Source organism: Camelus ferus, chromosome 6 (assembly GCF_009834535.1).
Source record: "Camelus ferus isolate YT-003-E chromosome 6, BCGSAC_Cfer_1.0, whole genome shotgun sequence".
Classification (NCBI taxonomy): Eukaryota; Metazoa; Chordata; class Mammalia; order Artiodactyla; family Camelidae; genus Camelus; species Camelus ferus.
In genome coordinates, this window is record NC_045701.1 from 57,309,454 (window position 1) to 57,335,356 (window position 25,903).

Consider the following 25,903-nt stretch of genomic DNA (forward strand, 5'->3'; position numbering starts at 1 on the left):
TCTAGGGTTTTTTAAAGCCCGACACAAGTGAAAACTGAAAAATGTACCATTTAAAGGTTGCAAATAGTTTGATGCCACTTTAGGAAACTGTAGACATTTGATTATCCTTTGTGGTAAATTAACTTTTGGTTTAGAGCTAGGAAAGCCAATGGACTTTCAGTTAGGCCAAAGTATTGCAAAGACCCCTTTCTAAAAACTGGGTGGTTTTGAGCCTGCCACTCCAAGGAGCCGAGGTTCCTTATAACAATGCAAAGTTCTGTCTCATAGGTGAGCAGAGTGATAGCTTTGTAGGTAATATTATCTTTAAAGCAGTGATTCTCAAACTTGAAGCCATTTTTAAAAGGAAAAAAAAATTACCAGAAATCCTCAGGAATATTTTAAATGACTATTATAAAACTATTTAAATATGTACAAATATGTACTGTGTGCCAACTATGTGCCAGGCACTATTCTAGGCATTGGTGACAGGCTATGTCCCTGACCTCAAAGAGTTGATAAACTGGAACTAGAATCACGCACCCCAATGTTCAGAGCAGCACTATTTACAACAGCCAGGACATGGAAGCAACCTAAATGTGCATCGTCAGATGACTGGATAAAGAAGTTGTGGTGTATACATACAATGGAATACTATTCAAGCATAAAAAAGAATAAAATAATGTCATTTGCAGCAACACGGATGGACCTACGGATTATCACACTAAGTGAAGTAAGTCAGACAGAGAAAGACAAATATTATATGATATCATTTATATGTGGAATCTAAAAAATGATACAAATGAATTTATTTACAAAACAGTAACAGACTCACAGACACAGAAAATAAACTTACGATTACCAAAGCGGAAATTGGAGGTGGTATAAATTAGGATTTGGGGATTAGCAGATACAAACTACTATTTATAAAACAGATTGACAACAAGGTCCTAGGGTATAGCCCAGGGAACTATAGTCAATATCGTATAATAATCTATAATGAAAAAAAATGAAAAGATTATATATATACGACTGAATCACTATGCTGTATATCAGAAACTAATAGGATATTGTAAATTAACTATAGTTCAATCAAAAACAAAAACAAAAGCAAAGCAGGCCGTACAGATGAGGTAAAGATAACCTCTCTACAGGATCTTAGCAGTCAGATCTGGACTGTGAGGCAGTTGCCCACAAAGCCCATTCTGCACTGGGAACTGCAGACACAAGCATTTTAAAATGTATGTATAAAAATGTTTGAAAGTTTGGGGGAAATTATTGGCTCTAAAATAAGAAAACTGCTAAATCAATATTAATAGATGTTTAATTAAATGCTTACAAAATGTAACATTGTGTCAACAGCACTAATTGTTAAAATTACCATTCATTAAAATGTCATTACATTTGGAAATAATTAATTGGTCAGATTATCTCATTTTGCAAGAATTCTCGAACGTGTACAATTGCCAAGAAATCATTGCCAATCATAAATAAAATGAGTTGCAAATAATTTCCAAAGGAAACTTACAAAAATCCTTTCATTCAGTTAATATTAAATTAACATGGGATATATTTTTTTGTCAATGTGTTTGATGTGTTTGATAGAAAAAAGAGTATGGTCTTTAAAAGTCTGAGAACTTACAGGCAGCAACAGACTTAAACCTAACAAAGATCTGGTTGCCCAGGGCTCTCTGGACAATGGGCGGTAGGCGCTTTCTGAGGCACTGAATGAGGCCAGTTGTTGGGTAGGGAGGGGTATTAGCAAGGGCCCACCAGGGTCACTTTAAACCCACGCACTGCTTTTGTATGATTTTTAAAAAGGGGACCCTTCCAAGTAGTTGCAGCCCCAGCCAAAATACAAAACAAGATGATCTGAGAGTGGACTAGATTTCAACCTCTGTGTATCTCCTGGGCTAGATGCCCTTAATTCAGGACACAATGTGCACATGCACTCAGGGCAGTCATGAACAGTATTCTGAGGAAATTGCAACTTTGTGTAGTAATTTTTGGCTACCCTATGGCTATCCTTCCCTCCCATAGTTCTGAAAACTTAACCAGGTGTTCACAGAAAGTTTTGGCTTGGTCACTGTTTCGCTGGAGGAAACTGGTGGGAAGAACATGTCCCACATTTAAGACAAAAGGAAGAGCAGGACTCCCTTCTCTTAGCTCAGAATGACATAACCAAAGATAGTTGTGTGCAGCACAGTGGAGATATGGTAAGAGTCACCAGCAGCCAAGACAGGTTAGGCAAGAGCCCAAAAGCATGGAAACTCATTCCTGAGCATGAGACAGCACACAACAGAGCTTAGAAATAACTGGGGGACACATGTGAGCACAGTGCGTGATAATCAGATGATTGGGTACTTAAAAGGAAATTCAAATTTACTTTGAAGTCACAGGTTCGAGAGGCCAAGGTCCTATGATAATAGCTTCTTCCCTTCACAGAGGCTCTAGTACAGCAAAAAGTTTAGGCAGAATAAGAGAATATTAGATAGAAAATAAAAATGAAAATTGCCTTCCCAACTTAAGTTCTAACATACTAATAATTACTTCAAATATAAATAGCCTAAATACACCAATCAAAAAAAATTGGCAGAGTGGATAATAAAACACAACTCGTCTATATGCTGTTTGTAAGAAATTTACCTTAAATTCAACAACATATAGGTCAAAAGTAAAAGGTTAGGAAAAGGTATACCATGCAAACTTTAACTTTGAAGAGCAGGACTGACTATATTAATGTCCAATAAGGCAGACTTCAGAGAAAAACAAATTACTAGAGACAAGGGCACTACGTAATGACTGAAGGATCCGTCCACCAGGAAGACATATTGATCTTACACATGTATTCATCCAACAACACAGCCTTAAAAAACATGACACAAAAGCTGACAGAGCTGAAAGGAGAAACAGACAAATCCACAGTTACAGCTGGGGACCTAACACTGTCCTCTAACCAACTGACTGAACTATGAGACACAAAATCAGCAAAGATGTAGAAGATCTGAAAAACACAATCAACTGACATGATTTAATGGCCACAGATAAAGTACTACAGTCAGTAACAGCAGAATACATTTTTTTTAAATCATCCACAGAACATTCACTAAAATAGTCCATGACCATGGCCATAAGGCAAACCTAACAAATTTAAAAGAACTGAAATCTGACCACAATGTGTATTCTCTGATCATAAATAGAACTGAACTGAAAACCACTAACAGAAAGAAAAGGCCAATCCTTAAACGTGTGGAAATGAAACAACACACTTTTACATAATCCGTGGGGCAAAAACAAAGTCTCAAAGGAAATTTTAAAAATACTTAGAACAGAAATGATAAAACAACATAGCAAAACATGGAGAATGCAGCAAAGCAGTGCTGAGAGAGTAATTTACTGTACTAAAAAGCTTACATTAGAAATACAGAAAGGTCTTGAATGGATCAAGAAACTAGAAAAGGAGAGCAAAATAAACCCAAAGTATACAAGACGGAAATAACAAAGATAATAGCAGAAGTAAATGAAATTGAAAATAGGTAAACAGAAAAATCAATGAAACAAAAAGTTGGTTCTTTAAAAATAAATCAATAAAATGTATAAGCCTCTAGCAAGACAGACAAAAATATAGAGAAAGGACCCAAGTCACCAGTATCAGTATGAAGCAGACTCTCAGTGCTGATCCTACAGCCACTACAAGGATAAAAGGGCGACATAACAGAAGCTTTATGCGTGTAAGTTCAACAACTTAGAAGAAATAGATCAATTCCTTGAAAATTACAAACTAATAACCAGGATAAAACAGATAATACAAATAGTCCTATTACCACTAAAGAAATTGGATTCATAATTTAAAAGCTCTAGAGAAAGAGCTCTTTAGGCCTCGACGGTTTCACTGGAGAATTCTACCAAGCACTTAGAGAAAAATTTAACACTGATTTTACACAATCTCTTCCAGAAAACAGAAGATGAACAAACACCTCCCAACTCACTTTGCGAAGTCAGTTTTATCTTGCTATCAAAACCAGACAAAGACAATACCAAAAAAAGGGTGAAACAGTGAATACTTTAGGATATTCTGTTGGCTTTACCTACACTAAAATGCTGCTTTCCCATTTATCCAGTAAGATTTAGGGATAGACATATTTTTTAAACAAATTTGCCTTCCCAATTTAGAGTCTTAGTCCAACTCCAGAGGAAACTTGTTTCTAAGAGAATGTAGCGAGAGTCCTATTTTTTTGTTAAAGAGGCAAGAAAAGGAAGAAACATCTCCCCAACAATGCAGTGATGTTCTCTAAAACTTTAAAACAGCAAGGCCCATAGAACAGTAAACAGTGATGAACTGGGGAAGGGGATTCACAAAGTTAACTTTTTATTTTTGGTCAGCAATGCTCATGCAGTAGTCAATCCCCCATGAAACCCTCCTAAAATTCTCAAAGCATCTCATGCATCGATGGCTTATCACAATTTTTCTCCATTTGTTTGGTTCTGCAATCACCATAAATTATACAGAGGGAAAAAGAAACCTAAGTATCTCAACCATGCGGATACTTCTAGAAGAAAGAGACTTGGTTCTCATTTTCCAGTTACTCCAAAGAATCCTAAGTTTGTAGAAAATATCACCCCTGACTTCAGAGAGGAGGGCAGTTAAACCATCCCAAGAATACTGACATCAGCCTTAATACTTCAGAGCAACCCTGGTAGGAAAAACCCACAATGTTTCCTCCCAAGCCATTCTGCTGCCCTGCCTCCGTACTTTATAATAGACTCTAGCAGCCCAGCTGGGCTTCCATTAGCAAGAACAGTCATGGGCCCAACTCACCCACAGGGCCAGGCACCCATCCTTTATTTCATGGTTTCTTTGAGCTCAGTCATAGGACCTAATGTGCATGTTTTCCTTCAAAGGGCCTCTATGCAAACCAGGTGAATTTATGCTCTCAAGAGTACACGCCAGAATGTTCAACATCCTTCCATAGAAATAACAAGCAGATGCAATCAGGCCAAACTTCATAAAATAATTCCATAATTTCGGTGTCACACATCCAACATGTTACCTATTTCTTTTAACATTTAGCGAATGGAAACCCGCCCTTTTCATTTTGGAAGGTGAATTCGTGGATTCTAGTAAGAAACATCACCTCTGAACAAAGGCTGCACAGAACCACAAGGGCAGGCAGGCAGGCACTCAACCAGAATAACTAAGCCGGTGCTGGAAGGGCCACGTCATCACCCACTACAAGACCCCTGTGAAAATTACAGAAACGTGGACTAAGGGTACCTGATCCGGTGCTGCCTGGGTGCTTAGAGATTCTGTAACAGCACTTTAAGTAGGGTTTTGAAAGCAGTGAAAATGAATTTTCTGCCTGTTTCTTTACAAGACCTGATGTAATATAAGTTTTAAATGGATTTTGACCATAATTTCCCATAGCCTAAGGGTGAGCCTTTTTTTGAAAAAAGAGCAGCTATATTTTCAATATTTTACTGATGCTTTGCATTAATCATTTAAAAACACCATCTGCCTCCTTTGTCAAGGGCCCCAGTTCTGAATTAAGAGAAAGTACCATAACAACAATAACAACAATAACAACAATAACAACAACAACAACAACAACAACAACAACAACCCCACAGGGAAAAAAAATAAAACTATAAAAGCACTAACCCAGAGATAAGTTCTGCAGACGACAGAGCGGGTGGGGTCCCAGGTGATCCATTTGGAACAGTGAAATGGAAGCCTGCACTAGTCAGCAGACAGCCTATTGAATGTCTCTCAGCAGTGGCACCCAAGTGCACTTCAGAGAGCAATTCAAAGGGAAGGGCACAGGGTCACAAGGCTCTTCCCATCTGACAAGTGGTGGCAGTGCAAGGGCTCAGTGACAGGACATCTGTCTGGGTATTGGGCCATGTGGTCATTGGCCAACTTACAGCACTTAGGGGATGTTCTGGGACATCCCTGGGTGTGGGGGCGGGTGGGGGATGCTGGGCATGGCTTTTTCGGCTTTTACAATTAAGAAGCCAGGAATATTGTATTTCCTACTTAGTTATTATCGTTGAGATTAGGGTCGTCTCATAACCCATGATCAAAGTTCCCAGGAAAACAAAGAATAAAATCACGCATCCTGAGAGGTGGGAAAAAAGGCCAAGACAAGCTTAACCTCTTGGGTTAAGTCTCTCTCTTCCTTGCAAGCTCTCCAAGCACCCCAAACTGAAGTGGGGGAATCTGGCACCGGGTAGGGCTAATGGGAAGAGAATTTGCATATATGTGACTAACAAGGACTGTCATATCACATCTCTTAGGTACCTTTCTCCATGGCCAGCAAATGAATATGAGTCCTGGGATGCTTCACAATCCAGTGAACGCTTGGAACTTTCAGGCCAACTTATTATCCTGTAGGTCACAGTACAGAATAGTAAAACCTGGTTGTTGTGTCTACAATGGTGCATTTACAACCAAGGGAAGTCAGACTATACTTCAATTTTAAAAATAAAATTAAAATAAAGCCATGGGAAAGACTGAAACCAAAAACTGTTTCGTCCTGCATACTCTAGGGGATAGGATTTCTTCACTTCAAATTTCTTAGTGTGAAAAACAGAGGCACTAGTTTTTCACATGCTCAAAACTTCACCGGCCAACTTTAAATTTCAAATCAGGCTCTCCCCCCATGGATTCCTCACAGATTACTCCACATTTCATAAACAATTCCAGTGTCATTTCAGGGCCTCCAACTGCTTTTATAGCATCAATGGAGTCTTCTGGAGAGTATAATTCTATCTCATATTCTTCTAATGACTTTGCTCCCAACTTTAGTTTCTCCAAGTCAGATTCCATCAGATTTTTTTCCCTCATTCTGCACTTATTAATAGCAAAGTTACCTGACTGGAAACCTCACCTCACCCCCTTCACTTCCATTTGTGTCCATAAACCATAGTTCCATTTGATAACTCTAGAAACCAATTTCTAACGAGCAATCTCAGACTCCTCTGGCTTCCCATGAATGGGGCTGAAAACATGCTTCCCAGCCTGCAAGTCACTTCAGACCAAAGGTGCTATGAAACCGTAATGGAATTGCACAAATACTGCAGTAACATGTGTAGAGAAACTGGTAGGGGGATATTTCTCGTCAACATAGAACAGAAGGCTAAAGGTTAGTTCCATATACATAAATCCTGCTACCTACTGTTTTCCTGAAACTACAGATTGTCACTTTATACAACCGTCCAGTAGTTTTAAAATTATGTAATTATGTTTTCCTATGTGCACCTGTGCTACACAGTATGGTCTTATAATTAATTTCACTTCGCATAGCATGTGTTGTCTTTGGCTTTATAACCCCTTCTCCAATCGCTAGCTATCCCCATAATTACACATAGAAGTAGGAAAAACTGTGTTGCAAAACTAAAGAAACGCACTTGAGACTTATGTAACACGCTCTACTACACATGCTCTCAGCCACCTTTTTCACTATCAGGAAGCAAAATGCCACCAACAGTGAATTACCAGGATGGGGGACATTTTTCTCATTTTTTTTCTTCCAGATCATGTAAGTAAATGTAATATTCAAAGCCAAATTCAAGCAATAATTTCTGGGATGAAAACCAGACAATTTGTGCTTCCCTGAAGACAACTGTCCTCCTTGAAGACAATCGTGTATGTTAAATATCAACTAGTTTTACTGAGCACTCGCTGTGGACTAGGCACATACATTGCACACATACACCATAAATAACCTACCAACCCTGCAGGGAGGGTTGATACAGATGATACAACAGGCAGCAACCCTGTTGAGGTCTTCCAGTGAGTACAGGACGAAGCCAGTAACCAGAAAGCCTTAGAGTTAGTAAGAGAGGAAGCCAGCATTCACATCCATGTGTGCCTTCTATTGAGGTGGGAAGCCCCATAAAAAGACCGGCAGGACCCCTAGGCAGGGCTGCTGCTCTCCTCCCAGCACCGTCTGGTTCCCTGGCCCAGAGGCTCTATCTCACTTTTTGCCTCTAAAGCAGCTAACTTACACCTAGAATTCTATTGGTTCCCTGAGCTCACTTCTGATTGGTTATTTCCTTCACTCCTGATTGGTTATTACTCTCATTTCTGATTGGTCCACTTCCCTAACTTCTGATTGGTCCATTTGTAGTACTTCATTTGCATGGAGCTCACTCCTGATTGGCCTATTTCTACAAAGCTTGTTCCTGGTTGGTCAACTTCAGTTGTACTTTATTTGCATATGATGTTGCAAAGTGTAAAAGTGGCAGCCTATAAAAGGCCTGTGTAAACCTACAGATGGGGTCCAGAGCTTGAAGTGTTGACTCCTCTGGGCCTGCTGGGGTAATAAACCTGAGTTCTCCAACTCTCCAAGTGCTGCTTGGTCTCTTGCCCAGATCCAGGTTGCTGTCACAACTGAGCTGTAACACCAAGCTGTAACACATTTTTCCGCAACATTTCCAAGGCTTGTGCCTTTCCTCTCTGCCACAGTTAAGGGACACTTTTTATTAGGAAAGCCAGCCTAGCATATTTAGCAATAGCTTTTCCACCACTGATGCTGGTTACTCAACTTAAAAAAAAAAAAAATAGCTTGTATAAAGAATTGTCTTTTCTTAATAGAAATTATGGCAAAAGAACCTCTAGAAAAACAATCCCCCTAACATGACCTGACAGGTGAAAATGACTAACAATTCCTTAAGTGTCTGTGGCAATCGCCAGTTACTTTGTGACAGCAGATTTCATATACTCACTGTCGTGTTGTCCCAGAGTCTCTAATGGGATTTCTCAGAAGCCAGTACTACCTCTGGGCCCTGAGAAATCAGTAGCACTAGTCACAGAAGCCATGTGTTCAGCTCATGCCACCAGGAAACAAATTTCCCAGAACCCATCTTCCCCTAAGGATTGAAAGACGAAAATCTTAAAAAGAACAGAGTTCTGAAGACAAAGCAATTCAAGTAAAACCAATAAACCCCAGTAATCTTTGAGAGGTCACCTGTGCGTGAGAGAGTAACAAAGTAACAAATGTTTATCAAACTACCTTCGGTTATCAAGGTCAGTTTAACCACCCCTAGCACCAGCGGAGTAACTAGAAAAACACTGATTAGAAATGTAATCAAAATGATTAATTTGTGGGAGTCAATCATATTTAGCCAAATGATTGCAAGTAGTTTAAATGTTCTGATGATTGAAAAATTAGGCCTCAGTTGCCTGCATGATTACACAACATGAAATATTTCTGTGTTGATGCCAGATGTGACGATTTAACCTAGACGACATTGCTGGCAGCTCCCTGACTCCTGGCCTAGGGCGCGTTCTTCCCTCCTTGGTGCTAGATGACCCAGCCACTTCAGTGTGAAACTCCTCTGCCTGCTCTCCCCGAAGATGAAATGAGGCCATAGTTTAAAAATTGCTGTTTTTATTTTTAAAGCACCCAACAAAACCAAGGTATAGAAATTACTTTAAAAAAATAGAAGTTGTATGAAAATCAGGGAAGAGAATTCTCTACAGGCCCATCTACTGCTAAACTTCCCACATCCCAAGAACATGTGCAGGGAGCTCTGATTAACAGAACACAATGCAGTTAATAGTGAGAAAGGTGTATCTGAGAAAAATCACATTTGTTTTTCCTTTTCTATGCTCATTTCACAAATATTCTTTTCCAGCTTTCTTCTTTACAGCAGCCAGGACCATGTCACCAGATCTGTGGGTCCACTTGGTCCACTGTAACTCACCCTTTGTGCTTGGACTTTATTAAGACTTCCCATTTCATTCATCATTCTGGCCATTGCACCTGGGACAAAAAGGCCTCTTTGGGCACGTTCTGAAAATGTTACGACTGCAGTACCCTTCAAATAATATATAAATAAAACTTGTCAAGATTTTGTGCTTCAGATGCACAGATGAAACATACTTCTGAAAAAAGTGACCTTTTAAGGATTCAACTATCATACTTTTTGGCATCAGAGGTTAATGAAAAGACCAGAAGTCTTGAAGATATTGGTGGAATTCAGAGAACTGGGTTTTGAATTCATGTTCCACTACTCACTAGCTGTATAACCTGGAGCAAGTTGCTTTATTTCTGGAAATCAAACTTCCCTCATGTGTTAACAGAGAAAATGAGCTGCTTGCCTCAGAGGGTTGTTACCAGGGTTTAAATGAGATGATGTATGCTTATCAAGATCTTGGCATTTTGTTAAGTGCTCAATAAATGTTAGTTGTTAATATTTCCATTAAATGTAACCATATCCTTCCCTAGTCAGTTTGGATGTATGGATACAGTTTAGAGTTATCTGCCAGGTTTGGATCAATAGAAAAATCTTGGCAAACAAACTTACATATTTTGTCCAATGGTTTTCATGTGTGTACTCAGCCCTCAAGTTTCTCTTAGATAGTCTAAAAGAAGTTCACGGCGGGGGGTGGGGGGCGCGGGGGTATAGTTCAAGTGGTAGAGTGCATGTGCGGCATGCATGAGGTCCTGGGTTCAACCCCAGTACCTCCTCTAAAGCCAAATAAATAAACCTAATTACCCCTCCCCCTCCAAAAAATAAATAAATAAAAGAAGCTCAAAGACTTCATTCTTTTATGAAGCATTCACTGAGGCCCCAAGAAGGAAAGGAAAAAATAGATTCAAGAGCTTGCTTGCCACTATGTTTACTTTCAATGACCCAGCTGACCACAGTGAAGTTATCAAGGTTTCTGGCCAACTTTACACATTCTAGTCACTTAACCATCTGGCCACGTGGTGATCCAATACAATAACAAATCTCAAATCATCCATGACACAGCACTACAGATCCTGTGAGAAACAGCAGCAGGAAAGTCACTCAGAAATCAACTGGGCTAGAAGCCACTCGATGGAAAAGACCAAATCTCACCCCTTTGAAAAAGGAACACAAGAAAACATGCAGTCGATTTCTAAACACTGACAGTATTGAAAATGACACATAAATTACAGTACAAAGATATTTCTGCAGTGAACTTGTAATTATAAAATTAATAATAAAAATACTTAGCTTTGTATTTCTGCAGAGTAAAAGTCTCTACCCTTGTATTGCAGGTTTTCATTCTTGACAGTCATCATTTGTTATTTTAATCAGGTTCTCAAGCCTTTTCTTGATCACCTCAACTGCAGAATAAACTAATTCTGATCTGGGAATTTTAATTTTTATGTAACTTTTTTTTTTTTCAGTCCAAGTTAGAAATGATAAGTATTATCCTCTTATCTATGCAAATTGTTTCAAATTGACATCAATGTAACATATCAAAAACATAAACAGAAGCATTAAGAACAGATTGGTAATGGAAGGAACCTCTCAGGCAGCAGAAAAACAACCAACTGAATTTTGGTTCTTCCAAAAACTGGTGTTTTTTTTTTTCTTTCATGTAAATAGTGTCATTCTAAAGCACCATATGTGCAGAATGAAATAAGTAGACACAGCTGGCTCCTGGCCACAGCAGATGGAAGGAAGCCAATGAAGCAGTTAAGCATCAAGCTGAGGGGCTTACACACACACACACACACACACACACACACACACACACACACACACACACAGTTAAAAAACATTATCTGATGTTGATGAAGTACTCAGTTTCACTGGGAATCTCAAAGGATAGGCGACACAAATGAAACTATTAACAATTTTATTCACACTGACAAGGTAGATGTGTTCTTGCTGCTCAGTTAAAATATGGAAGCACATTCATGTACACTTACACCTACACAAATCATCTCCAACTTCCTAATTTCCTGACTCTTTCCCACACAGAAAGGCTTTCCAAACCACATCCAAATTTCCACACAAAATACCTTGCTACAATCTCGCAGAAATTGCAAGGATTCATGAGACCATTTCAAAACACGTCCTCACTGAGATTGTCAACCTGGCATTCAGAAGATCTGTGCCTCTCGCTCAGAGCCCAGCAGTTGGGTGCTCTGTGACGTCTGCTGGGGAAAGAGGGGAGGGTGGGGGTAGATGCTGCCTGCCAGCCAACTTGCGGGCAGGACTCACTCATGCTCTGCCTGCCCCAGACCATCTATTATTCTGGCTTTAGTATTTCCAGTGTAGGCAGGCCAGCTGGACGCCTCCTGGGAAGGGGCACTGTGAACTGGCACGGGATGAGGTAGGACGTAAGGGTCAAAAGGAAAAAGGAACTGTAGTATGTCCTGCTCCTCACCCTGCACATTAAAATACATTGTCACTGGCTAGCCTTGTGTTCTTACATCAGTCATCTAACCTCTCTGGACTTCAGTTTTCTGATTTACTAAATGACAGAACTGAAACACTAAGGCACCTTCCAACACAAACATTCTATGAGGAGTAGCAGCAAAGTATTCCATGCCCAAAAAACTTACGTAAAGCTATCTGGAAGAAAGAGTCTATGACGAAAAAGGCACTTAAAAATGCAAGAAAAGACCAATTGCCTTATAAAAATGGAAACCAATAGAGGGGAAAAAATACCTAAGCCTCAAGTATAACATATTAAACACTGTGTAGTCAATATAATTATTGGTCTCAATTTGTCACTCTCCTGGAGTAGTAGTTTATGTTCTTGCCACATTCTGATCATATGTGGAATATACTGCCCCACCCCTTGACCCTGGACTTGTCCATGCAACTCACTTTTGTCAATGGGATATTAATAAAGGTACTACAAGCAGACTTGAAATGTGTTTGTGCATTTGGACTGCCTTCCTGCACTTCTGCCATTGCCACAAGGAAATACACTACAGGTAGCCACTGTTCATTCAGCCTGAACCCTGAAAGAGATGCACAGAGCAGTCCTGAATACAACCTGATGCTAACTGAGTCCAGGGGAACACCATCGACGCATGAGCAAGGAAAAGTACATTGTCATAAGCCTCTGAGATTTTGAGGTCATTACATAGCATCATTAAGAAAACCTGACTGATAAATCCTGCAAGGAAAGAACATGTGGAGAACGAAGAAAACACCTAGAGAACATGAGAGGATAAACACCTAACTGTCTATATAGGAATCACAGAACCTGGACCCAAGTGCCTCCAACATGGTCACAAATGGGTAAAAATGACTGACAGTAACATCATTTTGAAAACTGCACACAAATCACAACAGGACCTTCTACTCTCAACTTAAAAGGATCCTAATTAACAATCCTAAGTGGGTAGCTTAATAACAAAATTAAACTTTTACTAGGAAACAGCTAAAATTGAGGAAAAATCTAAAAACTCCTGAAACTTCATTTAGATTAACTGGTTTTCATAAACTACCACATACTGTCTTCACATTGTACTAAGCCTGGGGATACTGCAGACATTAATATAAGCTGTGGGACTGTCAAGTACACATACTTTTTTTTTCTTTGTAAATGGGGTTTAAATTTTTTTAATTGACATGTAATTGACATGTAACATTGTATACGTTTAAAGTGTACATGTTGGTTTGATACATTTATATAGTGCAGTATGATTCCTACCTAAGTGGGTAGCTAATGCCTCAATCATATTACACAGTTACCATTTCTTTTTGTGATGAGAACAATTAATATCTAGTCTCTGAGCAACTTGGAAGTTTATAATTCTGTATTGTTGACTATATTCACTATACTTATCTACTAGCTGTAAACATCATCTTAAACATCTCACCAATTCCTCCACCCACCAGCCTCTGGTAAGCACCATTCTACTGTTTTTATGAGTCTGACTTTTTTAGATTCCACATTTAAATAAGATCATACAATATTTGTCTTTCTTTGTTGGACTTACCTCACTTAACATAATGCCCTCAAGGTCCATCCGTGTTGTCACAAATGGCAAGATTTCCTTCCTTCTCATGGCTGAATAGTATTCCATTGTATTTATATACCACATTTTTATCCATTCATCCATTGACAGACACTTAGGTTGTTTCTGTATCTTGGCTATTATGAATAATACTGCAATGAACATGGGCATGGAGGTACCTTTCTGAGATACTGATTTCAGTTACTTCTGATATATACCTAGAGTAGGATTGCTGGATCATATGGTAGCTCTATTTGTAATTTTTTGAGGAACCACCATACTGTTTCCATACTGACTACACCTACATTTCCACGAATAGTACACAAGTGTTCCCGTTTCTCCACAACTTCTCCAAAATTTGTTATTTCTTGTCTTTTCAATAATAGCCATTCTAAGAGGTGTGAGGTGATATTGTGGTTTTGATTTGCATTTCCCTGATGATTAGTGATGCTGAGCATCTTTTTATATACCTGTTGGCTATTTAAATGTCTTTGGAAAAATGTCTATTCAGATTCTTTATCCAATAAGTTGGATAATTTACTTTTCTGCTGTTGAGTTGTATGAGTTATTTATGTATTTTATATAATAATCTCTTATTAGACATGGTTTTTGAATATTTTCCCCAATTTTTAGGTTGCCTTTTCAATTTATTGATTGTTTTCTTTGCTGTGCAGAAGCTCTTCAGTTTAAGGTAGTCCCACTAGTTCATTTTAGTTTTTCTTGCCCAAAGCACACACCTTCTCAAGAGACAATGTTTCAGTTTCTCCTAGGATCCAGAAGCTACTGAGTGTAAACAAATCAACTTCACAGAGAAATGTGCACATTTATTTGTCTTATAATAATGCAGTTACCATGTTGCATCTGAGTTTCATGCTGCTCTTTCTGTTGGAGACAGAAATGCTGCTCAGATAACTTTAGAACTTTTACAGTAAATGCACCAAAGCCTTAGTTTTCTTTAGCAGACTGAGCAGAGAGGGCCAGAGAATAAATGAAACAGAGAGGATAAACTCCCCAAACTCAGTAAATATCAGAGCACCAATCACACTAAGAGTGAGTTATCTGTTATTTTATACCATTTGATAATAATTATATAGCCAATGAAAACATAGGTTCATTAAAAAGTTTGTGACAATCTATAAATTGCTTATGCTATAATATTATACAAAACAAGCAGCACCACAAAATAGTATTTATAGTACAATCATAACAATGTAAAAAGAAAGTGCACTAGAAAACCCGATTTGGAGTATTCTCAGAATTGTTAACACATTGTCTTTAAGTGATAGAACATTTGAGTGAGTAACTTTTTCTTTTTTACTACATCATCCATATTTTTGGTATTGAAAATATATTATTCAAATAAAATCTCTTGAAATTACTTTTCCTAAATTACAACTTTATTCTTTTAAAATATTGTTTTCCTTTTTGGTATACTTTATTCTGTCTTATTCCACTTCCTTTCCAAAAAAGGGGAAATGCAAACTAATATTGCAATAGAATTTACGTATTTATATTTAATCTTCAAAAGTTTTGTTAATTACCAACAACATAAATATTTGGCCCCACACCTAAAACTACAGCTGCATTTGTTTTAAGCCTAATGTTAACCAGTGAAATCACACAGTATCTACGAGAGTTGACAGTGCCTTACAACATGGTCATTAAAAATGAAGCTGACATTTTATCATTGCAAGACCGGGGCATTTTGGGATTACACAGGACATGGGAATACCATGTCCTAAAGACACACCAATCATATCTCCAAATTTGTAATTATTGCAACAGAATGAACTGGCCTACCTCAAAAGTTATATTCAAATAAATATACACATTATTATCTCAAAAGAATAATTAGCATACTCTATTCCAGAGAGCAAAGACACTAAGAGACTATCATGATCTCTATTTTTTTCAAAGACAAGTAGAAAATAGCAGTGTGGAATCATTTTCCTAAGGCTACACAGAGTAAAATATGATCGTGCTAGATACTTACCAGTTTATGGATGTTTCTGAGTATGTCATTGGAATCCTGAAAATAAATCTTACCACTGGCCTAAATAAAGACAGTGTCTCCTTTTTTAAGTTAAAACTTCCATGTTACAAAAGTAATCTTGTAAACAGGAATAGTGTTTTCATTTCCGTAGCAAACTTTTAAAAAGAAAAAAAAAAAAAAAACAACTACTTCCCTGGCTTTGTGAGGAATTGCTACTAATAACTATTGTTAAACAGTTTGTAAAAATATGACATGCTATTTCATTGTCTGATAATGATAAGTTTAACCGAACAAGCATAAATAACTATGCTATTGTTTTTTTTCAGCTTTAGGAAATTACACATGCTATTACTAGTTGATAATTTTGGGCACTGAAAATTTAGAAACATTAAAAATTAATAGTCATGTCATAAGTAATACAAGCAAATCTTTAAAAGATATGGAGAATAGATTATTGGCAGCATTTTGTATAATTAACAATGGAAGACTACTATGTCCCACTTCAAAGATTTACCTAAATTTCTAGGAAGGTTCAGGAACAATTTCAGGAGTTTGCTTAATATATAAATTCGCTTATGATTTACAAGTGCCAAGACGTAGGAAAATTACCTCTTATCTATTCCAACACACACACACACACACACACACACACTAGTTACACCATAGCAACTAAGATCATCCATGAATTGATTCCTTTTTTTAAAGCAGAGGCTCCACTACAGTTTCTAATTCCCATAAAGAGAAAATACCTTAACGTGCCCCTAGCTGTCTGTGGGTGGAGAAGCAGACCGCACCAGGATTAGTGGAAGAACAATAAACTCGTGGAGGAGACTTCAGTGAGTGATGCCACACGTAGTTAATTCATAATAGGAAGAGTAGTGCACACATTGTAAGTCATAAGATTACAAAGGAGACCAAACAAGACAGCACCCTAACAGTTTAGGGCTTTATTAGAGAGAGACAGCTTTTCCCCTCCGTGAAAAGAAATTTTTCCTATGCACACTCTTGACCCCTGAGGAAGAGTGACAACGGGGACTGGTGACTTCTACTCTTCTTTCTCCTGGAAGTGCACCTGCTCATGTGGAGCACAAGTTCCCTCTGCTCCTCCATATGCCCAGCGTCTCCCCTGGGTAGGCAACATCCTCCTCCTCCTCCTCCAGATTTCTGCCCCAGCCAGTAGCACCTGGGGCGGCGGGGCGGCGGGGCGGCTCTGCCTAACTAAGGGGTTCACAGCTCTTAGCAATGCAGGAGGCCTGTATAGCCAAAGCCTCGCTTCCTCGTGGCTTCTGACAGTAAACAGGAGATAACTGGTCCTTGTCTTTGCACTGTTTTATACCTCAGTTTGTCCAGAAACCAAGCCTCTTCAGTTTAAGGGTAGTTTTGCTCCAATAAGTACAGCAAATAACTATACTTACTCTCAGGAAAGGGCTTTCCTTCACTGCTGACTGATCTGCGAAATCTCTAAGTCCAGTCTACTGCTTGATTTATAAGAAAGCGATCAATCATCACATGAGACAGCGAGTCCACACTTGATCTGCCTACCAACATTACAGTTCCAGCCACTGGACTCCACCACGACTTGTGCTATTATTTATTAATGTTTCTCTTTTGAAAGGCTCCTTGTTTTTAATCTCAAGTAAAAACTACTGCAAAAGGAAAATGAGTATCACTTGTCAAAGATTAACACCAAAAACACACACAGGGCTTATATATGCCAGACAACATTATAGGCGCTTTCTAAATTTTAACTTACTGAATTCTCTCACAGTCTTATGAGGTAGGTACTGTTATCGCTGTCATTTTTTAAATGAGAAAAATGGAGACACAGAGAGAGTAGGAAATTTGCTCAAAGTCAGGCAGCTAATGAGGGGCAGACTGGGCTCCGCTCCAGGTGTCCTGGCTCAAAGTCAGTTCTGACCCACCGCAAATACAGAAAGTGACCATAAAGACAAAGGCAGTGAAAAGAAAAGACTCTCACAATATAAAACCAAAAATGAAACGCAAAGCATAAATTGAGTAACAAAAATTTACACCTAAAAGTTCTATCTTTCTTGCACAAGAAGTAACTGTAAATAATCAGTCAATAATAAATTTTAAATTTAAAAATGAAAATGAAATAAAGAATAACCAGGGATTTATACAAATCCACTCCAGAAAATTCTATTTTTCTCTTGCAAGAAATAACTGTTAATGGTAAACCAACAACAAAAATGAAGCTTTTATTAATTAGAGCAAAATTTCCTGAAGGGAAAGAGTGTTTTAATTCATTTTTGCTCCTCTTTTGCTATGACCTAAGCAGAAAGCTACAGAGGTTGAATAGACTTGGATCACTCTGAGTTTTCATAATGGCATTTTTCCCCACAACATTCTTCAATGTCCTTATCTGTAGTGATTTTTACTGCCCGCCCCACCTCTTTCCCCACAGGAACCTGCCTTCAAGTGATTCATGTGGTCAGCAGAAAATGAATTACAGTTCTTGGCTCTACCGCTTTAGTTTTAACCCAAGCAGTAATACTGTGTCTGTGAAATCAGGGCTTTGATAGACTGTTCTTTTCATAAAGTATCCGAGAAGACAGACAGTGTGGAGTCCCTCCCCTACCCCATTTCCTCTGCCTCCTGGTCACAAAGCTACTACTCATTTCCCAGCACCCCTTGCAGTTAGGTGGGGTCACACAACAGACTCTAGCTAATGGAATGTCAATAGAGGTGACTCATGGCACCTTCCGTGATCCTGAATGCCCTCTCTTTGTCCTTCTGTGGCTAAAGGAAGCCGACTCAAGGACCAGAGGAACCTAAAGCTGCCAACAGAAAGAGTCTGAGTCCCTGAATGACTATGAAACAGAGGAGCCACCCCCGCCAAAGCCCACACTGGATAATGAAGTGAGGTGAAAAATAGCCTTTTACTGTCTGAATTCACTTTGATTTTGAGCAAGTTTCACAGCATTTAGTTTATTCTGATTAATATAATACAGTAAAACAAATGTTTAAGTCTTATTATTTGAAAGTGATTTCTCTCTGTATCCCTTAAAATGACCACTCCCTGGTAAATGCTGATGCACAAGGCCCTGGCCATCTCTACGCAGTTTGGTCGTTCCATAAAAAATGTGTTTCCAGGCAGTGACAAAAATAATCAAAGGCTGCGTCGCACCAAGTCATCTTCTAGCTAATTCTGCTCTGAACTTACTGGCGTTTCTTTTTCTGCTAATTTTTCACTGTAACTGGCACAATGAATATGGAGAATTTGTGGGGTTTAATCACAAAACCTTTTTTTCCCCACTATCTCTTTAAGCCCAGTCTGGTCCTTCTCTTAAATCTGCAGTCATGCCTAGACAATGAGCCAGCATCTAAAATCCCAACTGCAATCCCAATTCAGTATTTCAAAGTGTCTAGTCAGATACAGTAATTAACAGATCAGTCATCCTTCAGACGTCTCCCACCCACAGCCCTCCCCTACACTGGACCAGCAGAAAGCCTCTCCCCCACCTCAGGGGAGGGGAGTCTGGTTAACATCTTCTGTTTTAAATTCTTTCTCCCAGAAATTATCGGCTATTTCCAACCTGTGTCCCACCCAGGTCTGAAGCTGTAAGAGGAAAGAAATAAAGGGGCGAGAAAACTCCTACTTGACAAATGTTATAGTAAGACTGTGCCGTTCTTTCTGGTGTTGGACACTAAGAGCTGACATTTCCACTGTGGGCATCTTTATGGGTTCCCTGGAGACGCCCTTCGAGGGCTCTCTGACTGCAACCCCATCTGCGCAGCAACGCCTCTCGCTTGGCAGCCCATTCCCAAACACCCAAAGCGTCTGCCCCCTATTCCCCGCCCCACCCCACGCCCAACCCCACCAATGTCACCTCACAGCCTTTTACTGCCATGGTCTCCTCACCCTGGGTGAACCCCATTAAAAGTATTCCCGGCCATTGGTCCCACACCTAGTCCCTAGGACGCGCAGCGCATCAGCGGGGAAGCAAGGTCACGCGGCCGGGGCAGCGGCTCTGAGCCTCCGCCAGAGCACCCACCATCCTCCCCCTCTGGCTCCTTTGTTTTCCCAGTGGGGATGGGTGACGGGGTGGCAGCCAGCAAGCTACCACGCGCTTCTACCCACAGGGTCACATTTTAAGCCTCTGGGTCCCTACTGCCTCCTCTTGCTTAGTTTCGGTGGAAGCACAACACAGCTTTCCCCGGAGAAAACCTACTCACAACACCGTTTCAATTTTGAGCCCTTAATTCACTTATCCTTAACATAGTGTCACCAGCAAAGCCCATTAAGGTAAATAAAAATAGAATCTGGGTGATAAAATTAAGTCTAACCTTTTTTCTTCTTTTTTTTTTTTTTTGGTGCTTCCTCCAGTTTCGCTTGCTCGGGGGCCGCGCGCGGAGGCCTCGCCGCGGGCCCCTCAGACTAGGACGCGCAAGGGCTGCCGGGCGCCCGCACTTCAGCGAGCTGCGCGGGCCTGCGCAGCCACCTGAGCAGGATTCTGACTCAGTACACCTGGGGCGGGTCCCGAGCGGCTGCTTTTCTAACAAGCTCCCAGGTGACGCTGATAGTCTGCAGGCAACCAACTGCACTTTGAGTAACAAGGTCGAAAAAATTAGTTGAATGATTTTCACCTTTTGCCTGTTTGTTGTTTAAACAGTTTAGGGAGGCGGATGGAGATTATGGAGCACAGAGCTCCTCAAACGTTTCTCTTGCCACCACTGCTGACTATCCTCAAGTTTTACCCTCTGCTTTCACCTTTCTTAGCATCAACAGCTGATGTCTTTTGCCTGGATTCACGTGAACCCATGCCTTTCTGCAACAAAGTCTCTGAATGCCTGACAGCTCTAAGACTGTCCACAGTAAGCAGTTTTTCCAATTGAAAAATGATAGCTCTGTCTCTCTGGCCTTGGTCAGTCTGTTCACGGTCTAGGCGGTGTTTCAGAAAACACTGCAAAAGAGCCAGACCTTAGCATGGGGTCAAGGACTCTGAACTCCACAAGTTTCAGTGAGGCTCAAAGAAAAAGGCTCATCCCACCCCATGTGGACGTCGAAGTGACCATTCAGACTACCCATCTGGAAGGTGTGGCCCCATCTTACTTTAAATCTCCTCTAAGGCAGATAGATGCTTTGCATAAATTTGCATAGTATTAGCGATTCTTACACTGTCCAGTGATAAACTGACTTATTAAGAGAAACTTCTGTCCCAAATTCCAGTTTTGGAGACAATAAAACAGATATTTTCCAGAAACTTACTGAGTTCAAAGTAGAGGGCAGTGGGATTAGCAGAGGCCCTGGCAGAGCTAAACTGTAGGGAGGACTCCGTGAAGTTTGACTGGGGATCTAGGATTACAACTCAAGCATGAGCTTCTCCAAATTCAAGTTTGTATCATTTATCAGCTGAATTGGATAATTCTTCCTTATTTCCCACCATAGGTCAGTACTGTAGCTTAGAAAGGGGAGGAAAAATAAGGTGGAAACAGCAAAGATTTCAGGGTGTGAGTACACTTCCAGATTCTCCATTTCCTTGCTGTGTGGTTCAGAGCAAGTTACATAATCTTTCTAAGCCTGAACAGTCTCATTTTTGGAATAAGGATAAGAGTAACAGTCTTGCAAGGTCGTTATGAGATTTCAATAAAATATATACCAAGAGGCCTTAGGCACTGCCTGGCATTTAACAGGTACTCAACACATAACCCTCCCACCACCTGAAGGCCCCCCACAGGCATGAAGACACACAGTATTTTGCAGGCACCAAAGGTCCATAAAGCTCTTTAACTTTTAAAGCAACTTCACAGCTGTTTTATTTATTTTTTTTAGGGAGAAAAATGGTGGGGAAGGAAGATGTGAAGAAAAGAAATACAGAAGTAGGGAACTGTGGAAGAAGCACAGGACATTGCAAAGCAGAAACGAGAGGCTACAGTTCCATCAGACATGGCGACGTGGTACGTGACTCACATGACTCCTGAGGCAGAGGCTCTTACAAGGCAGGCGAAGGTCATATGACAGTGAGTTAAGGCTGCAGTAAATGCTCTCAAATTAAAATAATAGTAAGTCAAGTATCTGAGTTTCTTGTGAACTTGATGCAGAAATTAATTTTTGAGAAGAAGCCCTGCTATTCCAACTGCCTGCTTGTGGAGTAACAAGGTAACACTTGACCTTGCTAATCACTAATGTGTATCCCCTGGTGGGTCCCTAAGGGATACAGTGGAGCCATGCTATCCTGTTAAAACTGCCTAAATATAGCTTCTGTGGTGTAATGTTTGCTGGACTCTTTTCCATGTCAAGATCTTAAGCAAGTACAAATCTGCAGCACAGATAGAATTAGAGCCCAGCTGGAGCCCAACTGTACCCTTCCTCTCCCCTCCTTCCTTTAGGGATCCACTTACCTAGAACCACTAAGCATCTTCAAACTACCAATGAGGCTAAAGGAAGAGAGCATCACAACTCCAGCAGCCTGGCCCACTAGCATCACCCCACTGGACTTTGACTAAGTCCTTGAAAAGGGGCAGCTTGGGGAGATACTTACAAAATGGATTCACAAACATTTGAGAGACCTGGGGCAGAGCAGGTAGCAGAACTTGGGAAGTAGATGACAAAGTGAGATAAAGAATGGGGAGAAGGGGTTGTCCCCATGGGGGTATCTCTCCCACCCCCTGGAGAAAAGAGTGGGGCACGTCACCCAATGGTCAAGTGTCCTGGGCCCGATGACTTTGGGTTGGAATCCAGGTTCTGACATTTTCTAAGTGTATGAGTCAGGGCCAGTTTGTTAACCTCAGTTTTATAATCTATAAAATGGACGCAAAAATAGAAACAACTCACAGTCTTTCAGAGGTTTGAAAGAGACCCGTGTAAAAGCTGGGCCTACAGACTTTCCTCAAGTCATGGCTGTTAGAGATAATGACACATGTACATTATAATCCTATGACATAATGAAACTGCTTAGAGGTCCTCAGACCCAGACCCTGTCCATGCTCCCTGAGAGCTAAAGGGACAATAATAACCACGGTGAGAGCAAGCAGCACCTGTATCATGCTCCCTGCCTGCCAGCTGCTGTTCTCAGTGCTCTAATTGATCGGCTCACTTGATTCTCACAGCAAGCTTATGAAATGCAAATATTATCATTGTTATTATTTCACAGACCAAGAAACCAAAGCACAGAGAGGCTAAGCAACTTGCCCAAGATTACACAGCCTGATTGTCAGGGCCAGGTCCAGCCCAGGCAGTTAGATCCACAATCCTTGTTTTCTACCATCATGCAAAACCGCCCCTCCATACCCTGGCCCAGCTCCAACCCAGAAGGAGCCCACCCCGCTTCCTCTCAGAAAGCGCTCTGAAGTGCAGCTTTTCTCACCGTGCGGCACACAGTGTCGTGCCAAACAACGATATTTTATAACATCAGTATTTTATAAAGAACAGTTTAGTCCAGTGTGCAGATGCCCCAGTAAGATGGCGGTACTGGTGGCTTTCACCACACAGGACAGCCCCGGGCAGAGGGGAACGGCACAGCTGGTTGTAGCTGGAAGCAGGGAGACAGTCACGGCTGGCTCAGCAAGCAGCCACACCACAGGGAGGGGGAAAGGAGGACGGAACTGATAATCCCCCCACGGTGGTAAGTGCCCTGGGGTCAAAGCACTCTCCAGTAAATCATCATGGGACACTTTGAATAGGGGCTAGAAGCCTAGCATTAGTGGTGGGAATTAGAGCTATCCAGTTTTTAACTGTAGGTGTTATTTATATTACAGTTACCCCTAAGCCTTGCCTGGCCCAGAGAAGCCCAGGGGGCAGTTGTAAGCACCTGGTAAACTTCAGATATTCACTAATGATTATAGACTGTAAATCCTGAAGCGGAGAATGTCTCTCTCGCATTTTGATAGCCCCCAGCGGTGGTCAGAGGCCTTTTTTAGTATCAGGCTATTAATAAGTGTGTGATTAAGTCAATCAAATATATTTAATAAAGATTTATGGCTAGTCCTTAAAACAATTACTCTTAACTGCAAAATTTTTGTTGGCAGAGGCAATGACATACACCGATTTCTCTGCTCTAAGTTTAAGAATAGGAAGCTCAGAATGGCAAAACTGAAGACCTAAATGAAACTCTGAACAGCTCTGTGCAAGACTTCTTTAAACACTAAGGCAGAAGCGTTCCTACGTAAAGAAAGGGTACCAAAAAACAGAATTGCTGTTTGCAAACTCAGTCTTGTTGCTTCCCCTAAGACAAAGAATCCATGGCTAGGAGCACTTCCCATTATGAGTACTATCATCATTGTTATTATTTTTGTTAACTCTTCACCAACTCTGAGTGCATTAAATCAAATGTTATTTAATGAAGTAACAAATTAAATGTTATTTGTTGCTATGACTCAGGGCAAAAAAAAAAAAAAATTGCTGAATTTTGTGCCATAACGCTTTTAGTCAATGGTTTTCCAATGTATACAGGTGGTTTTAGGTCCATGTGGAGCACAGGATGCTATGTCCCCCTACTGGACCACTGGTGTGGGGGTGGAATTGGGCCAGAACATGAGGGAGTGAACAGAAATTAAATGAGACTACATTTTCTTTCATGCACCATCCGTCCCACCCCCAGAGATACTTGTCATGGAAACTGTGAAAATTCCTGTTCTACAAAACCAATGTGATTGAGGAGTACTTTGCCAAAAACCAGCATCTTGGTGACAATTTAGAGAAGGTCGACAGCCTACAGCTTGTGAGCCAAATTCACCCTACCTCTTATTTCATAAGTAAAATTTCATTGAACACAGTCGCACCCATTCATTTACATATTATTTGTGACTGCCTTCCTCACACTATAACTGTAGAGTTTACTAGTCTCAAAAGAGACAAAATAGCCTACAAAGCCAAACATATTTACCATCTGGTCCTCTTCAGAGAAAGTTTGTCAACCCCTGGTTTAGAATAATATCAAAAGTACAGAGACCAATATCTCAGTGACAATTTAGAATGCTACCAAAATTAATTTCATCAGTCAACACCCAACCTCCTAAGACATCTGGATTCAATTAGGATCATTAAGTTGTTTAAACCATTTATACAGTTCGCTTCTTGAATCATCACCATGATGTTTATTAAAGAGGCACACACTTTGCCATATATAGTATGGGTCTTGCCTTTGATATTGGCAATTGGCACCTAACTCCTGTGCAGGAAATCAAATTTGTGGTTCTTGTCACACTTCTCTCCACGTATCAGCATTTAACTGTTCCTCAAGGGCTGGGACAAACTCTAAAACATCAAAGTGCATAAGAAATATAATTGGAAAACTTATGCCCCAATTCTTGAGAGGTCACCCTTCATATTTCTACCTTTGATGTTTGTCTAGTTGTGGCCTCCTTAGCTTGCTGCCTATCCAGGCAGCATCTGCTTAATGACAGCCCCCAGAGGAGCCCCTACTCCGCACTCATTACACCTTTTTCTTCCCTCACCTTAATCCCCTCTAAATACGACTACATCTCTCAGGATGCTTGACTAGCAGAGAACAGCAATGTTACCACTCTTTCCAGCAATAACTTATTTTTCTTACACTGCTCCTCATGAGTATAGACAAAGGAAAAATGTAGAAGGAGGGAAATCTAAGAAGTAAAAAAGAATTTGTTTCCTCCAGATATAGGCCTAATTCTTTCTTTTTTACTTCTTAAATTTCCCTCTTTCTACACTTCTCTGTCTATGCTCACGAAGACTGTTCACAGCAGAACTATTTACAATAGCCAAGACATGGAAGTAACCTAAATGTCCATCGACAGATGACTGGATAAAGAAGTTGTGGTATATGAATACAATGGAATGCTACTCAGCAATAAAAAAGAATAAAATAATGCCATTTGCAGCAGCAACATGGGTGGACCTAGAGATCGTCATACTAAATGAAGTAAGTCAGACAGAAAGAAAAATACCATATGATATCACTTATAAGTGGAATCTAAAAAAAGGATGCAAATGAATTTATTTACAAAACAGAAATAGATTCACAGACACCGAAAACAAGCTATGGATACTGAGGACTGAGGGGGAGAGGGAGGGTGGAGGGATTTATTAGGATTTGCAGATACTAACTACTATATATACAATAGATAAACAACAAGGTCCTATTGTATAGCACAGTGAACTATATTCAGTACCTTGTAGTAGCCTATAATGAAAAAGAATATGAAAAGGAATATATATAAATATATGTATAACTGAATTGCTATGCTGTACACC

At 40.1% G+C, this 25,903-nt stretch overlaps 1 protein-coding gene across 3 annotated transcripts in view; it reads right to left on the reverse strand.

Annotated features, from left to right (window-relative positions):
* SLC35F4 (solute carrier family 35 member F4) overlaps positions 1 to 25,903 on the reverse strand; it is a 222,348-nt gene that overhangs the window by 142,974 nt on the left and 53,471 nt on the right. The window contains exon 1 of one of the 3 annotated variants that reach the window (XM_032482099.1): positions 5,636 to 5,794. The exons of the other annotated variants lie outside the window; for them this stretch is intronic. Within the exon in view, the coding sequence (XP_032337990.1) occupies positions 5,636 to 5,687 (52 nt within the window). The 5' untranslated portion in view covers positions 5,688 to 5,794. Of the gene's footprint in view, positions 1 to 5,635; positions 5,795 to 25,903 lie in introns of those variants that run through there. 3 annotated transcript variants of the gene reach the window in all.